The sequence below is a fragment of the Ziziphus jujuba genome, chromosome 11, assembly GCF_031755915.1.
Source record: "Ziziphus jujuba cultivar Dongzao chromosome 11, ASM3175591v1".
NCBI lineage: Eukaryota > Viridiplantae > Streptophyta > Magnoliopsida > Rosales > Rhamnaceae > Ziziphus > Ziziphus jujuba.
The window spans coordinates 10,773,218-10,790,657 of record NC_083389.1 but is presented as its reverse complement, the minus strand read 5'-3'; the positions used below and the strand labels follow the sequence as shown (position 1 = coordinate 10,790,657).

At 34.9% G+C, this 17,440-nt stretch overlaps 1 protein-coding gene across 2 annotated transcripts; it reads left to right on the top strand.

Annotated features, from left to right (window-relative positions):
* The first annotated feature begins 2,085 nt into the window (after positions 1-2,085).
* Positions 2,086-16,927, top strand: LOC107432348 (protein PHOTOPERIOD-INDEPENDENT EARLY FLOWERING 1). Of its 2 annotated transcripts, none has more exons than XM_025079675.3 (22): positions 2,086-2,424; positions 2,544-2,622; positions 3,358-3,460; positions 4,302-4,382; positions 4,566-4,673; positions 4,843-4,923; positions 5,022-5,110; positions 5,242-5,378; positions 5,472-5,557; positions 6,223-6,358; positions 6,819-6,887; positions 6,969-7,042; positions 7,127-7,252; positions 7,712-7,750; positions 9,357-9,425; positions 9,568-9,630; positions 9,715-12,778; positions 13,285-13,352; positions 13,446-13,516; positions 14,260-15,031; positions 15,151-15,677; positions 16,047-16,927. In XM_025079675.3, the coding sequence occupies exons 3-22, from the start codon at positions 3,401-3,403 to the stop codon at positions 16,501-16,503; spliced, it is 6,177 nt and encodes a 2,058-aa protein (XP_024935443.3). In that variant the 5' UTR covers positions 2,086-2,424; positions 2,544-2,622; positions 3,358-3,400; the 3' UTR covers positions 16,504-16,927. The 2 variants fall into 2 exon arrangements, with proteins under 2 accessions (XP_024935443.3, XP_015898957.3); XM_016043471.4 differs by having other exon boundaries at positions 5,460-5,557.
* Positions 16,928-17,440: the final 513 nt, after the last annotated feature.

Here is a 17,440-nt window from a genome sequence, read left to right as displayed (position 1 = left end):
ATCGTTACAAAGTTTCAGGGAAAATAAAAAAATAAAAAAATCTGTTATACATAATCAGATCGGACTTCGTTAAATTATTTTCAATAAAGTTTTATAAATTATATTTACAAAAATGAATGAAAAATATTCGTATTTGGAAGATCTTATTTTTATTTTCAAAATTCCATATTAATGCCAATATATAATTGGAATCTATAATGAGCACTTGGGCAATGTTAAATCGCGTTTATCTACATGCAACCTATTGTTACCCCCCACACACTCACACAAAAAGGAAAAAAAAAAAGGGACTTTACCGCTAAAGTCGCCATTTTTCTTATTGTTTTGCTGGTCGTATTTACTGGTTGAATTTTTACTTTTACTTCCATTTCGATCGTAGTTGCTGTACTTACTGAAATATGAAACTCTGGTTGAATTTTTACTTTAACTCTATTCATTACTCAAAAAAAGTAATAATTTTTATTAATGAACTGTGTTTCGAATAACTAACCTTTTTAACTTTAGAACTAATTTCTTAATAAATAATAAATTGTTAAGCTTAATTAAATAATTTAAATTGGTCAGATTAACACTGCAAAAGAAAGATCCTATACATATTAAAAGTATATATGTATAGATTTTATCTTATTTAAAATAATAAGTTAAATATTATATTTTAATTAAAAAAAAATAAGTATCACACGCATTTGGTAGTTTTTTAGAGGAATAAACAAATTATTATGTTTTACTAATATTTGGTCAATATGCTTGGATGGTAAAATATTTTTAAAAAATTGTAAAATTCATTTTTCTTCTCAACTCTATTATAGTAGATGGGCTAACATTAAAAGTTAATGGTTCATCTCAATGATATTCAAATGAATCCCCCCAACGCAAATATCATTTTAAAAAAAATATGTTTAATATCTATATTATGGCACAAAAATTAGTAGTATTGTCGTATAAATTTGTTATAATCTCCTATTAATTATAGATGTTGACATTAGGATTCTATACCACAAGCAACTTTCTGATATAATCTAAGAGTTTACATTTAAGGGCTAATTATAACTATTGGATTTTTTTTTTTTTAAGAAAATAATATTTTATGCGAGGAAACTATTGGATAGTTTGAGTTCAATGAATTGTATCCTACAATATATCACATCTTTTTTAACTAATAAAGTATTGAATTTTAAACGTAGACGATATATTTTTTTTTATCAAAAATATGAGATCTTTAAATGTTATTTTATCAAAATAACACAGCATGGTTCTTGATAAATAAAATTATAATGTAATATCATTCATAACATAATTATAAAACAAAATAATAATTTGAGACAACCGTATCATATTCTCTTCGACGATGGATTTTATCCTCTGTATTATAAAATTTCTAAATTAACCTATGAACTATTAATTATTTTTTTGTCAACAAATTTAATCATGCATTTTAATTAACAGATGAGTTTTACAAAATTAAACATAAAAAAATTTCTTGTAACTTTGTTTAAAAATATTTTATTCAATTTTACTTTACTTTTACATAAGATGCAATAATGATTTTGCCAATTTTTGAATGCAAACCATTGTCTCTATTAAATTGACAAAAACTAAATCATCAATTCAATAAAATGTTTTATTACGAATTAATGATTCATTGGTGTGCTTGTATTATTTAGTATTACAATAATTGTATTTTTCATTGATGTTTGATGCTTGACTTAAAAACAAGTATAACCAAAAGCTTTATTTTTTATTTTTTTAGGTGAATAACCAAATGCTTAATCTGGTTGTGAAAATGAATCACAACTCAAATTACAATTAATCGCTATATATGTATTTTATTGATATAATCATGAAATAGCCTTTATATGTATACTCAGTTGCAATTGGAAGTAACTCGTTGGATGCAACAATATTCAAAATAAATAAAAAACAAGAGAAAACACAATCAATACCTAATTAGTTGATGAATATTTTATTAAAAAATATAAATATTTGTAGAAAATTGAATGACTCTTAGATATATTATTTATGGGACAACAAAAAGCAGCGCTTATATTTATTGTTAAAATAAAAAAAATCATAAAGGTTGTGCATTGGCAAACGCAACTAAGAAGAGGTGTGAAAGCCCCAAAGCCGTACGATTGGAAAGATCAGCGGCAGGGTGCAAAAAATTGGGTTTTATCCAGAAGTACCGTATCAGTAAATTAACAAAGGCAGAGAGAGAAGGCAAAAGAGAGGAAATCAAACTATTGTGGTTTCTGGCAAAAGAAAAAGAGAAAAAAAAAAAACCCAAGCAACCAAACAAGAAAGGAAGTTTCTTTTACTGAGTTTTGTTATTCGGATCTGGAAAAGTTGTTTGTCGGAACCTGTATTCAGGTTAAACCCGAACTGAAAACCCTAACACCACCATATCCACCCGACCGACGGCGATAGGTCTCTTTTCCTTCACTCTCTCTCTCTCTCTCGCTCTATGTATATATATATATATATATATATCTCGTTCGCATAGATATTTGCATAAATACATTTTTCTCATATTTATTTTTTCTCAGTTCCATATTTATTTTTGTTCATCGGTGGCGAAGGATCGGAGAGAACTCCGAGGATAAGTTCGCTCTAACCTTTTACCAGGTCAGCTATTTTCATTTTTTAAAAATTATATATATAAATATGTGTGTGTGTGTGTGTCTGATTGTTTGCGGAGAGAATTTGTGGGAAAATATGTTAAGAAAGAAAGACTTGAAAAATCGTAGTTTATTGAAGAAAAAGCTTGTAGAAATATAGGGCTTAAAGATGTTAAAATCTGTACCTCATTCGAGCTGAATACAAAGTGTTTGGGAGGTCCATCTTCTTTTTTCGGCTTTGTTGATTTTTTTGGGTTAAAATTAGAAGTTTTACTAGCAAGGAAAAGAATGGTGAGAAAATTATTTGACTGCTTTTGTTCGCAAACAATCTATCCATTGCAACGTGTAAGGCTCTTTTTAGGTTAATTAGCAATTGAAGTGCAATTTTGACTTCTTAGAGTTTGTAGCTCATATTAATGTCTTTAGCTTTTAAAATGAAGGAGCTTAACTACTACCTATATACAATGTTGATTTTCTTCCTTAGTTATACTTTGTTCTTTCTTTATGTTGTCTGACGCTTGTGATAGCATTGTCAAGGCTTCTTAAAGATTTCAGGCATTTCAAAGTAGTAATTCCTTAATCCTATGCGTTCAATATGTCTTTGAGAATTTTCTAGACTTACAATTTGCTTCATTCCTTGAAATGACGCCCTGTGCTTCATTTACTGACTATTTCTTTTTATTGTTTTCTGTAATGGTTGGAATATTGCATCCTATATGTTTGGTTTTTATGTTGTATGTAGATGTTACGTTTATCCAGGATGGCATAGTTAGCAGGAAGTAGTCATGGCTTCTAAAGGTCCGAGGTCCAAGCTTGATCATGAAACAAGAGCTAAGCGCCAAAAGGTTAGTTGTGAATTTTTTAATTTGGAAGATTATCTGTTGCCTATTTTTTTGGTTCTTTTTCCAGGTTCTGTTTTCTCCATGGATTTTACTAAAAAAATGGTGTTTTTATGTGCTTTTGGATGAAAAGTAAGAACGAAAACCTAGATGGTACAACAAAAGAAAGGAATTTAGTTTCAATAACCCTGAACAACATTTTTTTAATTTCTGGAATTGAAGTAGGTCAAATTTCTTCCAGATTCTTTAGAAGTAATAGATCTTATTGGAGACAATGTCAATAGGGTTACTCATGAACTCAAGAAAAATAATGCAAAACTAAAAATGTAAAGCAGCATAAAATCCGTGAGGCAGAGAAGAAAAGAGTAACAATAATGTTAAGATGTAGTCACTTGGGTATTGTGCCAATGCCCCCAGCAAGTTGTCAAGGTTATACTATATATATCACATGTGTGTATATGTGTGCACATGTATGTATCTTGAGTATCAAGTGCCTGTTAAGAGTTTACAGTTTTATTTACTTGAGCATTTTATCAAACACTAATTTTGCCACAAGGGTGGATATGCTACTGTAATAGTTTCCACTAGATTTTATTTTATTTTGTAGAACCATGCTTGATGCATAGTGTGATAGATATAGTTCTGGTAACTGAAGACAAGGCTGACGAATCTATTTAGTACAGAAGCGTAATTGACCCACTGGTTTTAGACTAGCAGGAATTAGAATCATTTAATAGTTATTCAAGGCAAAAGGTATTTAATTAGAATGGAAGCATCATTGACCTACTGTTTTGGCTTAACACTATAATTTTTTGTATTGACTTTGATGAGTACTTGGCTGTTTCAGGCCCTTGAAGCTCCCAGAGAACCTCGACGCCCTAAAGCTCATTGGGATCATGTGTTAGAGGAGATGGTTTGGCTTTCAAAGGTAACTGAAAAGTTTATGCCTTAAACATCCGGAAATCTTCAATGTACTAGCTTTTTAAGTGGATCAGATTAAAGTTATAATATCTTGCTACTTTATTTTATTTTAAATCAAGTTATGAAAAGAATGGCAAATTGTGATCCATGTTTGTATTCTTTTCTTGCTCATGAAAGTGGTTGTTAGCAGGACTTTGAGTCGGAGAGAAAATGGAAATTGGCTCAGGCAAAGAAGGTTGCTTTAAGAGCCAGCAAGGGCATGTTGGATCAGGCTACAAGGGGAGAAAAGAAAATGAAGGTTCTGATTTTTACTTCCAGGAGTATAAATCTTTTTATCATATTACCAGTAGTCCAATAGTCAATGGAATTATTTCTTATTCAACAAAATTGACTTATGTGATTATTCATGACTATATTTTTTTATATTCTCTATGGAATTCATGTGTTAAAAGTTCTTCTTTGATCAGGAAGAAGAGCAGCGGTTGAAAAAAGTTGCCCTTAATATTTCAAAGGATGTGAAGAAATTCTGGCTGAAAATAGAAAAATTGGCAAGTTCATCTATTTCAACTTCATTATGACTCATATAATATGTTATTTCTCTTTCAATTCAAAAATTTGAATGTTTGTTCTTGCTTTTGTAACCCAGGTGCTTTACAAGCATCAGATGGAGCTTGACGAGAAAAAGAAGAAGGCACTTGATAAACAGCTTGAGTTTCTTTTGGGTCAAACTGAGAGGTAAACATATGATTTTTCTTATGTTTTGTAATAACGATCTAAATTAGTGCTTCACCCAATCTGATCTTTGACTTCTTGTTATTCATTTATGGACAAAGTGAAATTCTACTATCTGGTGGTGGTATTTTCAGGTACTCTACAATGTTGGCTGAAAATCTCGTGGACAATTACAAGCCTGTGGAACAACATTCTACACAAGATCCACCGAGCATTCAGCATAAAGATGTCGATGTAAATGCCACTAATGAATCTACAGAACTGAATGCTGGTAAGTAGAAGGTTGTGGTATCCTTGCTTTTGATATGATTAACTTGGACGAAGGTAGAATTTTTTACACATCTAAAAACAGAACCTCAAGCAGGTACTGAAACTCAAGCAGATACTGAACCTCAAGTAGATACAGCAGATATTGATGAGGATTATGATGTGCAATCTGATGATGAATCAGTAAGTCTTTTCTTTTCTTTGTCTTCTGTCCGATTCTAAATTTCAGATTCTGGTGTACATTCATATGTCAATTTACTGAATATGGTGTGCTGTTGTCAATATATTTTGTATATTACCAATATAATACTTCCAAAAACTTATTTTGATTGCATAATTTTCATGGCGGCCTGCTATCATTAACAGTAGTATTGCTGACTCACGTTATGACTATTCCAATGGTCTGATCTAGGCAGCAGTTAAGACTTTCTCAGAATTAGACAACAATTTAGGCTTCCTTAATAAAAACTTGAAAGATGTTCCTAGGTAAAGAACCCTATCCTATGATACCATGAAGAGAAAACTAAGTAGTAAATTCTTTTTTTCTGCCTATATCATTGACTGAGTGGTAGTAGAATAATATAGGTAATCTAGATTATATGAAAAGAAAACATACTAAATCTGTTTTACACAGTTGATTCAAAAGAATCAGCAATTATAATATTTCCTAAGCTAATAAAGGAAACTAAAATATTTACAGCATTTCACTCCCTCAACAGTATGGGTTCACTATACGTGTTGAAATTTATCACTAAACCATAGTTTTCTAAGAACCCCATACTGTTGTTTCTATGCTTCGATTTGTTTGCCCATTTAAGAAATTTTCCTTCATAATTTTGCCGTTTTAGGAAGATGATGAGCACACAATTGAGGAAGATGAGGCTCTGATAACCAAAGAAGAAAGGCAAGAAGAATTGGCTGCTTTGCAAAATGAAATAGATCTTCCACTTGAAGAGCTACTCAAGCATTATGAAAGAGAGAAAGGTGAATCTCAAACATCTTCATCTGTGGTCTATTTATGATAGGGAGTTTGTGTTGGCTTCAGAATTTTTTGGCAGATTTTATTTCTAACCTGTACATAGCAAATGGGTTGATCTTTGTTTGTATTCAACTGCTATGTTTTCAGGCTTGTGGAATGGCTGTGTTGATCTTTGTTTGTATTCAACTGCTATGTTTTCAGGCTTGTGGAATGGCTGTTTCCCCTAAAAATCTAATTATTTGGGTTGTGGAAAAGCCCAAAGCCATGTGGAATGGCTCTTTCCACCATCTTTATGCTTATCATCTTAGAATTTAGTTGTTTGGTGTGATACAAGTAACATATATTGTGTTTGCAATTTTGTTAGTGGAATGGTCTCTCTCTCTTGTTCTATTTGTCTAAGTGGCATGCTCCATTTTGTGTCAATGGCTTTTTTTTTTTATATTTTGTTTGTGTAAACATGTTCAGATAGCATGGAAGATGGTCCAATAAAGGATGAAGACACAGGTGATCTAGACCTTATGGAGGGAAATCATAGTAAGTTTAAGTAGCTGAAATTTCATGTTTCTTTTGCATATATTACGATGCTGATAAGGTGATGGGTTTGTTATGCCACAGGCAACAAAATTGAACTGTCTACAGCTACTAGGATTGAGAAAGGCAACTCACCCATATCCACTGGTCGTCGTTGTGTAAGTTGTATGTGTTTATAATTGCCATTGCTGAATTGTACAGCATTTGTAGGGCTTGTCATAATAGTTGTTTCATAATTTCAGGGTGAAAGTAATGGAGAATTGTTAAATCACTTTTTAGAGCATGAGACAAGGGAAGCTAAAAATGTTTTGGGGCCTGCTGTGGAGTTGGCCAAAGAACACGAATCATATGATTTCAATGATGAAGAGGTAAAAATGTTATCATTCTAATTTTGGTTTTTATCTATCTTGATAGTTATGCGAAGATCTTTTACATTGGTTATTGGAAGCTCTTATTATTGTTTTTTGATCGTGTGGATTGAGCATTGCAATTTGCAACTAATTTACATATTTCACAAATTTGTGATTTTTGAAAAGTTTATGATAATTATTCTTTATACTACAAATACCCATATATATTGATATCTGCGCACAAACACAGACGCATATATTTTAAAGATTATATATTTAATTTCATTTACATTCATTAACTAGATACTTGCATGTAATTAAATGTACATGTCACTGAAACCCATATGGATATATGTTTTTTAATAATTTTTTCCTTCTTTTTTAAATGGGTTTCTTTTCTTAGTATCTAAGTATTAGTATTAACTTCATTAGTCAATTTTAGTATAAGTTTGCTGACTTGTTTGTCATATGATGTAGGAAGATTGTGACTTTGTTCTTGCTGCCGTGGAAGAAAAGGTAGGCACTGCCGAAGCCTGTTATATAATCTATTTCTGGTTCATACTATAGAAAGGCTGTTTTGTTAGATTGCTATCGGTATCAAAGCATGAAATAATTTTTTTATGTTCTTAGTTCTAATTTTGCCCACGTACACACCCCAATCTTAAAACATGTATTATCAAGGTGTTCAAGAATTTTCTGCAATTTAGTAGTGGCATGTCATAAAGTTCCTGTCAATTGTTTTTCTTGCCTACTGTAGCATATAAGTTGGAGTGGAGTTTCACGCAATCAATAACCGAAGCTTGAATTAATGGAAATGACTAGGCCTGCTCATTATGTTTCTAGGGAAGTACACAATAAGATATATAAAAATTTTTATTACCAAAAAGGAAAAAAGATATATAAGAATATTCTTTCCTACTGTAATTTTTGTTAAAATAGTCAAAAGATACATAAGTTTGACTGGAGTCTGACATTATCAATAACCGAGGCTTGAATTTATGATAGTGACTAGGCCTGCTGTTTATTTTTATTGGGGTAATAGGTCGATAAGTTTTTGCAGGAATTCAGTTCCTCTGACATGTGACATGTAATGATTTTGAGACAAATTCTGATGGGTGCCTATAAAAATGGTTTATATAGTGGTTAGAGGAATAATTACTATTGCAACCTCTTAACTGCTAAGTATTAGCTGGCACCTCACTTTTTATCTGTAATACCTCCGATCCCCAGAAAGAAGTACCCCAAAAAAAAAAAAAAAAAAAAGGGAGAAAATGGAAAAAAGAAAATCAGTAATGGTTTGCATTGGTTGTTAGTATACTGCTCAACCACCGGCAGGCTAATTGACTTGAATAAATTATAGGCAGTTTTTTTTTTACTCCCCCTTCTAGGATTGATTTGGCCAGACAGAATATTTATTTATTTATTTATTTTTTGTCGTTCTAGTTATGCAGTTGCCTTCCTGCATCATTGAGGATAATTTTGGGGGGTGAGGGTGGGATTCCTAAAATATTATGTGTGAGTTTATTCGGTTTACTTAATTGTGATGCTACTCAGGTGCTTTACTCAGTTGGCGAATAATTCTTTATTCCTTCTGTCGTACATGATTTAATCGATAGTATTTCATTTTTTTTATTTTTTTGGGGGGCTTTCTTTTTACTTCGTCTTATTACGTGATGTTCATATCTTATTTTGCCTTCATTAGGATTTAGGAGAGGATTGCAAATATTTCTCCCCTGAACTTCTTTAAATGTCTTCTTTGAACCATGGGTTGTTGTTGGTTTTATACCCTCTGTAATAATTTGGATTTACCTTGATTAGGATTTGGGAGAGTATTGCAAATATTTCTCCCCTGAACTTCGTTAAAGGTTTTCTTTGAACAATGGGTTGTTGGTTTTATACCCTCTGTAATAATATGGATTTTTGGAATGTTGTGTGTGCATTAATGTAGTTGCCAGAATTTGGCTGATATAATTTCCTTGAGTTGGAAGTATTTGAATGTGATAAGTTGTTTTGCTCATCTTGTAAGAAATATAGTTCAGGTGGTAAAACATTTAATATGACTAAGAATTAGATTATCTATCTACATTTATTGATTAATTGTTCATTTTACCATATTGTACAGGATGATGAGACAACCTTGTTAGAGGAGGAGGAATTAGCAAAGGTAGAATCAAAAGATCCCATGGATGAGGTGAGGAGCTAGTTCATACTTTATACATACCTTTCGTCTATTCATGCGTTACAAGCTTATTTTCAAATGACCCAGAGTTCTTTACTCTTAAGATTTTAGTCGAACTCATTGGTTGTTCTTATGTTCTGCCACTATTTTGCAGATTGCATTATTACAGAAGGAGAGTGAAATACCTATAGAAGAACTGCTTGCAAGGTATAAAAAGGTAGGTTTAATGTTTTCTTCTGATCTTCACTTGGTGGTTCACATGGCATTTGATTTTTGTTCCATCACTACATCTGTTTGTCAGGACTTAAATGATGATGGAGTTAGGGACGATGAATCTGAATATGCCTCGGCTTTGTCAGATGGATTTGTGGAGTCTCCATCTCTTGAAGACATTGAACAGAAGCAGCAGCGTGCATCTGTTGATGAAGATGCTGAATCTGGTGAACAGCAGCCAGATTTGAGTAGTTTAATGGAAGAGGAACAAGCAGGAATGGAGAGTGAGAACAGAATTGCTGATGCCGCTGCTGCTGCAAGATCAGCACAACCAACAGGGAACACCTTCTCTACAACAAAAGTTCGTACAAAGTTCCCTTTCCTTCTCAAGTTCCCTCTTCGTGAATACCAACATATTGGCTTGGACTGGCTTGTTACAATGTATGAGAAAAGATTGAATGGAATTCTAGCTGATGAGATGGGGCTTGGGAAGACAATTATGACTATTGCTTTGCTTGCACACCTTGCCTGTGAGAAGGGGATATGGGGTCCTCATCTCATTGTGGTTCCAACAAGTGTAATGCTAAATTGGGAGACTGAGTTTCTTAAATGGTGTCCTGCATTTAAAATTTTAACATATTTTGGAAGTGCAAAAGAGAGAAGGCTGAAGAGGCAAGGCTGGTTGAAACCAAACTCTTTTCATGTATGCATAACAACCTACAGACTGGTTATTCAAGATTCAAAAGTTTTCAAGCGTAAGAAGTGGAAATACTTGATTTTAGATGAAGCTCATCTAATTAAAAATTGGAAGTCACAGAGATGGCAAACTCTCTTGAACTTTAATTCAAAACGGCGTATTTTATTGACTGGTACTCCCCTTCAGAATGATCTCATGGAGCTATGGTCTCTAATGCATTTCTTGATGCCTCACATATTTCAGTCTCATCAGGAATTCAAAGATTGGTTTTGTAATCCAATATCAGGGATGGTAGAGGGTCAAGAAAAAGTAAATAAAGAAGTGGTTGATCGTCTACACAATGTCCTCCGTCCATTCATACTCCGTCGTTTGAAGCGAGATGTGGAGAAGCAGCTCCCCATGAAACATGAGCATGTGATATACTGTAGGCTATCCAGGAGGCAGCGTAACCTTTATGAAGACTTTATTGCTAGCTCGGAAACACAGGCTACTCTTGCAAGTGCTAATTTTTTTGGAATGATCAGTGTTATAATGCAACTTCGCAAAGTCTGCAATCATCCTGACTTGTTTGAAGGCCGTCCAATTGTAAGTTCTTATGATATGGGTGGTATGGATATTCAATTGTGTTCCTCTATCTGTTCTATACTTTCCCCTGATCCATATTCAAGAGTAGATCTCAGGGGCATGGGATTTTTATTTACCCATCTTGATTATAGCATGACTTCTTGGGAAAGTGATGAAGTCAAAGCTCTTGCTGTGTCTTCAAATTCAATCAAGGAGTGTGCTGACATGCTTAAACTTGAAGAAATTGGACCTGGATTTAAACACCGCAAAAAGTTGCATGGAACAAATATTTTCGAAGAGATACAGAAGGCAATTTTGGAGGAGAGACTAAAACTAGCAAAAGAATGGGCAGAATCCATTGCATGGTGGAATTCCTTGAGGTGTGACAAAAAACCCATATACTCAACAGGCCTGAGGGAATGTGTCACAGTAAAGCATCCTGTTCATGATATTCATCACCACAAGGCTCGTCCTTTGTCCTACATGTATTCCTCAAAACTTGCTGACATTGTACTCTCACCAGTTGAACGCTTGCAGAAAATGATTGACCTAGTAGAAAGTTTCATGTTTGCAATTCCAGCCGCACGGGCACCAGCACCTGTTTGCTGGTGTAGTAAACCTGGAAATTCTGTTTTTTTACACCCAACTTATAAGCAGAAATGTTCGGAAGTACTGTCACCACTTCTATCACCTGTCAGACCTGCTATTGTTCGGAGGCAAGTATATTTCCCTGACAGGAGACTTATACAGTTTGATTGTGGTAAATTGCAAGAGCTTTCAATTTTGCTGAGGAAACTAAAATCAGAAGGTCACAGAGCATTAATATTTACTCAGATGACAAAGATGCTTGATATTTTGGAGGCTTTCATAAATTTGTATGGTTACACTTACATGCGGTTGGATGGATCCACTCAACCTGAGGAGAGGCAAACCTTGATGCAGCGGTTTAACACAAATCCGAAAATATTTCTTTTCATCTTGTCCACCCGTAGTGGGGGTGTCGGCATCAATTTAGTTGGGGCAGACACAGTTATCTTTTATGATAGTGACTGGAATCCTGCTATGGACCAACAAGCTCAAGATCGATGCCACCGGATTGGTCAAACACGAGAAGTTCATATTTACCGGTTGATAAGTGAGAGCACTATTGAAGAGAATATATTAAAGAAAGCAAATCAGAAGCGTGCTCTTGATGATCTAGTGATACAGAGTGGGGGCTACAACACTGAGTTCTTCAAAAAACTTGACCCCATGGAGCTGTTCTCTGATCATAGATCACTTCTCATTAGGAATGTCCAAAAGGAGAAACATTCCAATGGAAATGATGTTTCGGTTTCTAATGCAGATTTGGAGGCTGCTTTAAAATGTGTAGAAGATGAAGCAGATTACATGGCATTGAAGAAAGTTGAGCAGGAAGAAGCTGTTGACAACCAAGAGTTTACAGAAGAAGCCATTGGGAGACTGGAAGATGATGAGTTAGTAAATGAGGATGATGGGAAGGTTGAAGAGCCTGCCGATCAAGGTGGATGGATGGTGTCTGCAAACAAGGAAAATGGTGTGGTGCTGAATGGCAGTGACTTTAATGAAGAAAAAGCTATTACTGTTGCTGCTGGTAGAGAAGATGATGTTGACATGTTGGCTGATGTCAAACAAATGGCTGAAGCAGCTGCAGCAGCAGGACAAGCAATTTTATCCTTTGAAAATCAGTTACGTCCTATTGATCAGTATGCAATTCGTTTTCTGGAGCTATGGGACCCAATTATAGATAAGGCAGCAGTGGAATCTCAAGTTAGATTTGAGGAGACCGAATGGGAACTGGACCGTATTGAGAAGTACAAGGAGGAAATGGAAGCTGAGATTGATGAAGATGAGGAGCCTCTTGTATATGAGAGTAAGTGCCCTCTTTTTATTTGCTTAGTTGCTGAAAGTAACGTTGAGATGTCAGTACCTCAAATATGTGGGATTTGATGACTTATAATTAAGTGATGTGTGTTGCCGTTCCTATTCTCTGAACATGATATCAGTCCCAGTTTAAGCCTTTTTTTGTAGTTTCATTTGTTTGACATTAGAAGTGAAAGGAAATCTAAAAATCATGTTTTTATTTTTATTTTTATTTTTAATCTCTATATTGTATTTGTGAAAGGAAATCGAAAAATCATTTTTTTTTTTTTTAAATCTCTATATTGTATTTTTTTCCCACCTGAAACTATCACAATTGACTGGTAAATTTGTAGTGTCAATGCATCTTTCAGTTGTATTTAAGTGCAGCCTGGTTTCTAAATATGAAAAGTTCTATGATGATGTCAGGCAGTTTGCTTTTTGATAGCATTTGAAATGTTTGGATGAATGACCAGTAAGCAGTGCCATTTCCAAATGTAACATGGCTTGTCTATGCAGGATGGGATGCTGATTTTGCAACTGAGGCATATCGACAGGAGGTTGAGGCCGCCCTAGCTCAAAATCAGGTTAGTGTCTGGCTCCCCCCCCTCTCTCCTTTTTTTGGTTATATTTTTCCTGTGTATGTAGATTAACTCACTTGATAACTAAATTTTTTGCAGTTGATGGAGGAACTGGAAAATGAAGCCAAGGAGAGGGAAGATGATGAGGATGAAAATTGTGATTCTACGAAGTAAGTTAAATGTCAAAACTCTGACAACCAGATAAAATATTCCGATGGCAAATTTATCTTACTTTATATATGGATAAATAATAAAGTGATGTTCAGACGAACAAGTGACTGTCACTCGGTCTCTATGTCTCTAAGCAACTTAAACTTTAGTGGAAATTTATTTTCCTTGTTCCAATACAATGTCATAGAAGTACTTAATTTTTTAAAAAGGAAAAAAATAAAATGACAGTTAATACCTTGCTGGATTATTGGAAATTGGAATAGAGATAAATTTTTGTAAAATCTATGGCATGTAGTTGAATTATTCTAGTTACGTTATGGAAGCTTTAGGACTAATTGGGTTCCTAGAGGCCATGGTATATTGAGATGTCAATTTAATAGCTCCTATTAGTTGTCATGGATAAGTTTATAAAATGCCTACAGTATAAGGTATGAAAACTGGCTACCTTTTTGTCGTACTCTGATACGAGTCATCTGGCATGGTGAGTATGATCACTACTTGTGTTTGGCACTGTAAATGCCTATGGTACCATTTTTCTTTACATCAAAATTCTACGATGCTGATGCTTTTGGCACAGCATTCTTAAAGAAAAACGATTATGCAATGTGTGGTTTTTCATCAAGGTGAAACAAGAATAGAGCAGTGTTATTTGATTAAACATATTAAATGTGGGAATTTTCTTCTAGAACCTAAGCGAAACCTCGAAACTATTTTGTTTCTGAATTAATCATTTTTCTAACAGGAATGACATACCAAGTGATCCTAAACCCAAGTCTAAAAAGAAATCGAAGAAAGCAAAGTTCAAATCTCTGAAGAAAAGATCTCTAGCTTCTGAATTGAAATCTGTGAAAGAAGAGCCGCTGGTGGATGCTATGTCCATCGATGAAGAAACTGTTTCTCGCGATGTAGTGAGCTGTTCAGACTCAAGCATATTAACAAAACGTAAGAAGGCAGAAAAAACACCAGATGGAGGAGGAGAAAAGATATCAAAGAAGAAGTCTAAGAAATTTAAGAAGGCTCCTCTTCAGATATGTTCCCCGGAGTTGGATACTGACCTCGCTGGTTTGCAGCATGGTGAACCTGCAGAGTCAAAACAATGTGAGAGTGTGTTTGATTCTGAGCAGAAACCAGTTAGCCGAAGTAAGATGGGAGGAAAAATATCCATTACTCCCATGTCCTTGAAGCGAGTACTAATGATAAAACCTGAGAAGTTAAAGAAAGGGAACATTTGGTCGAGGGACTGTGTGCCATCACCTGATTTTTGGTTGCCACAGGAGGATGCAATATTATGTGCTGTGGTACATGAGTATGGCCCTCATTGGAGCTTGGTTAGTGAAGTACTATATGGTATGACTGCTGGTGGGTTTTACAGGGGAAGATATCGCCATCCTGTCCATTGCTGTGAGAGATTCAGGGAACTCATCCAAAGATACGTGTTGTCTACGCCGGATAATCCTAATTATGACAAAGTCAGCAATATGGGGTCTGGAAAGGCTCTTCTCAAAGTAACAGAGGTTGGCTTATTAGTTTAAATATCTTTTATAGATTTTCAGAATTGCCTGTTTGATAGCAGTGTCTTTTATTTTATGTTTAGTTATATAGTTTAATTGTTTCTAAAATTCTCTTATGTCAGGACAACATACGTATGCTATTAGATGTTGCTGCTGAGCAGCCAGATGGAGAGTTTCTCCTTCAGAAACACTTCACTGCCGTGCTGACATCTGTCTGGAAGATGACAACTCGCATTGGTTCCAGGCCAAATCATTCATCACATCAAAATGGTTTCTATTTTGGTCGAAGGTTTTTCACTTCAGCAAACCATAATTCTCTTACTTACATGAAGGAACCTGCAGAAAGAATGAGCTTTACCAATTTAGAACAGAGTAGCAGGTTATTAGCAAATGCACTTCATGATGCTAGCAGTATACAACAGGATGACAGAGTGCGCCTTTCTACTCATCGGGAAGGCACTTCGGCTAATGCAGAAAAGTTGGAGCTTACACTGGAATTCCAGAGAGAAGCGGAGGACTCTCTGGATCCATTGCCCTCTGTTGTAAATTTGTCAGTGGTTGGCCCAGACTCTTTACAATCTGTAAGCAAGGACATGAAGGATGATCATCATCTCAGATCTTCATGTGATGTGGCGGAGAACCGAGTCAGGTAAGGACCGTAGGGTTTCATGCACTCATAAATTAATTTTAATGGCTTGGAATTGTTTACAACCTGTTATGTAAGTTCTTTTTCTCGTAAGATTGAAAGCAACTATTTACTCTTTATCTGGTACCATGATCATTTGTTCTGTGTTCATAATCATAACACAATCAGACTTTTATGTAGTCTCTGCATAACATTTGTTGATTAAAATTGTTAAGAGATCAGTCCAGAAAAGTTTGTCATCCCTTTTGGTTTGAGATGACTCGTGGTGATTGCCATTTGCAAACTAGCATTAGTCATGTCAATGCTGTGTAAAGTCGATGCTTGGAAAAACTCTGTAGATTTCTAATGGATGTCCTGTTTTCTCTTTTCTAGGTCTGCTGCAGTAGCTTGTGTTGAGGATAGTCTTGGATGGGCATCATCTGTATTCCCAACAAACGATGTGAGATCTCGTTCAGCATCAAAGTCACAATTTTTAGGAAAGCACAAGCTCCCCATGTCTGAACTAGCCAGACCTTCCAAGTCAAAGTTAAAGAAAACTTCAATGGAGCTTGGGGAAATGCGTAACGTTATGGCTGAGCGGGTATTCCATCCATTGCCAGTGGCTGTACCCATGGATCACGATCTAAGGTTTGACCTGAACTCACCCATCGGTAAAGATGTTCAGATTGATGATTTAAAAAGTACTTCTCAGTCGGACATCGATAAGGAGTTTTCATTAGAAACAGAGGATTTTAAAGGTCTTGAATTGGTCCCACATAGCTATGTTCCCGGCTTAATCTCAGGCCTTGACGATTGCTCATCATTACCAGAATATACTGACATTGGGTAGGATTAATCTTGGGCTTGGAAGTATCAAATTTTGGAGTGGGATTCTTGCCATCAGCACTCGGCAGAGAGAAGTGATGATCACTAACAATAAATTTTAAGCGTTGTTTCACTGTGCTCCCAAGGCATGTGGTGGATTGGACTCGCCATTTTCAGAGGTCAATCAAGATGGAACAAATTTACACGCTGAGAGGTTCAATCTTTGTGGAGGAGGAATCCGATCTTGGGGCTAACAGTGGAATCCAATTTAGGGAATTTAAAATGTAACATAAAAATTTTGCAATTTGTTTTCTTGCTGGGAAATCTGTGCTAATTTATTGGGCTTTCATTTGAGACGTCTGTATGGGCACATTTTCCCCCACAGGAATTAGTGAAAATGGAATAGAAACTAGTGATTAATGATATGGGAAAAAATCATAATTGAGATCTCTCTCTCTCTCTCGCGCGCGCACAAATACACAAAAACATGTATGTGCACGAGCAGATCCTTTTTCTTTTCTCCCTTTCGTGCCGTGATACTTTTCTTGTTATTTATATGCACAAGTACCGTTCTGGCATCCAAAATTTGTGGTTTTTGCTCCTTAAAAGACATCTAAACTGGCCAATTGATTGGTTTTTATCTCTTCTGAGAATATGCATCATTTATTGTCTTTTTTGTTATTAACTGGATGATCGTTTTCATTTTTCTTCTGGGTATCTGATTTTTAAGGGACATGAAATTGCTTCGACATAGCTTTAAGCGTTTTTCCTCAATCCCTATCACTTTTCTGGTTCATAGCCCTATATAATCGAGATTTATCGTTCTTAATAATCAAGAAGTTGCATGCAACCTCTTTCAGTTCCTTTTTCTTTTCTCGTGCACTACAAATTCCATCCTGACTTCATAAACTTCGAATGATTTGTTAAAGCAATCTTTTGTTTCATATAATGCTCAATTCATT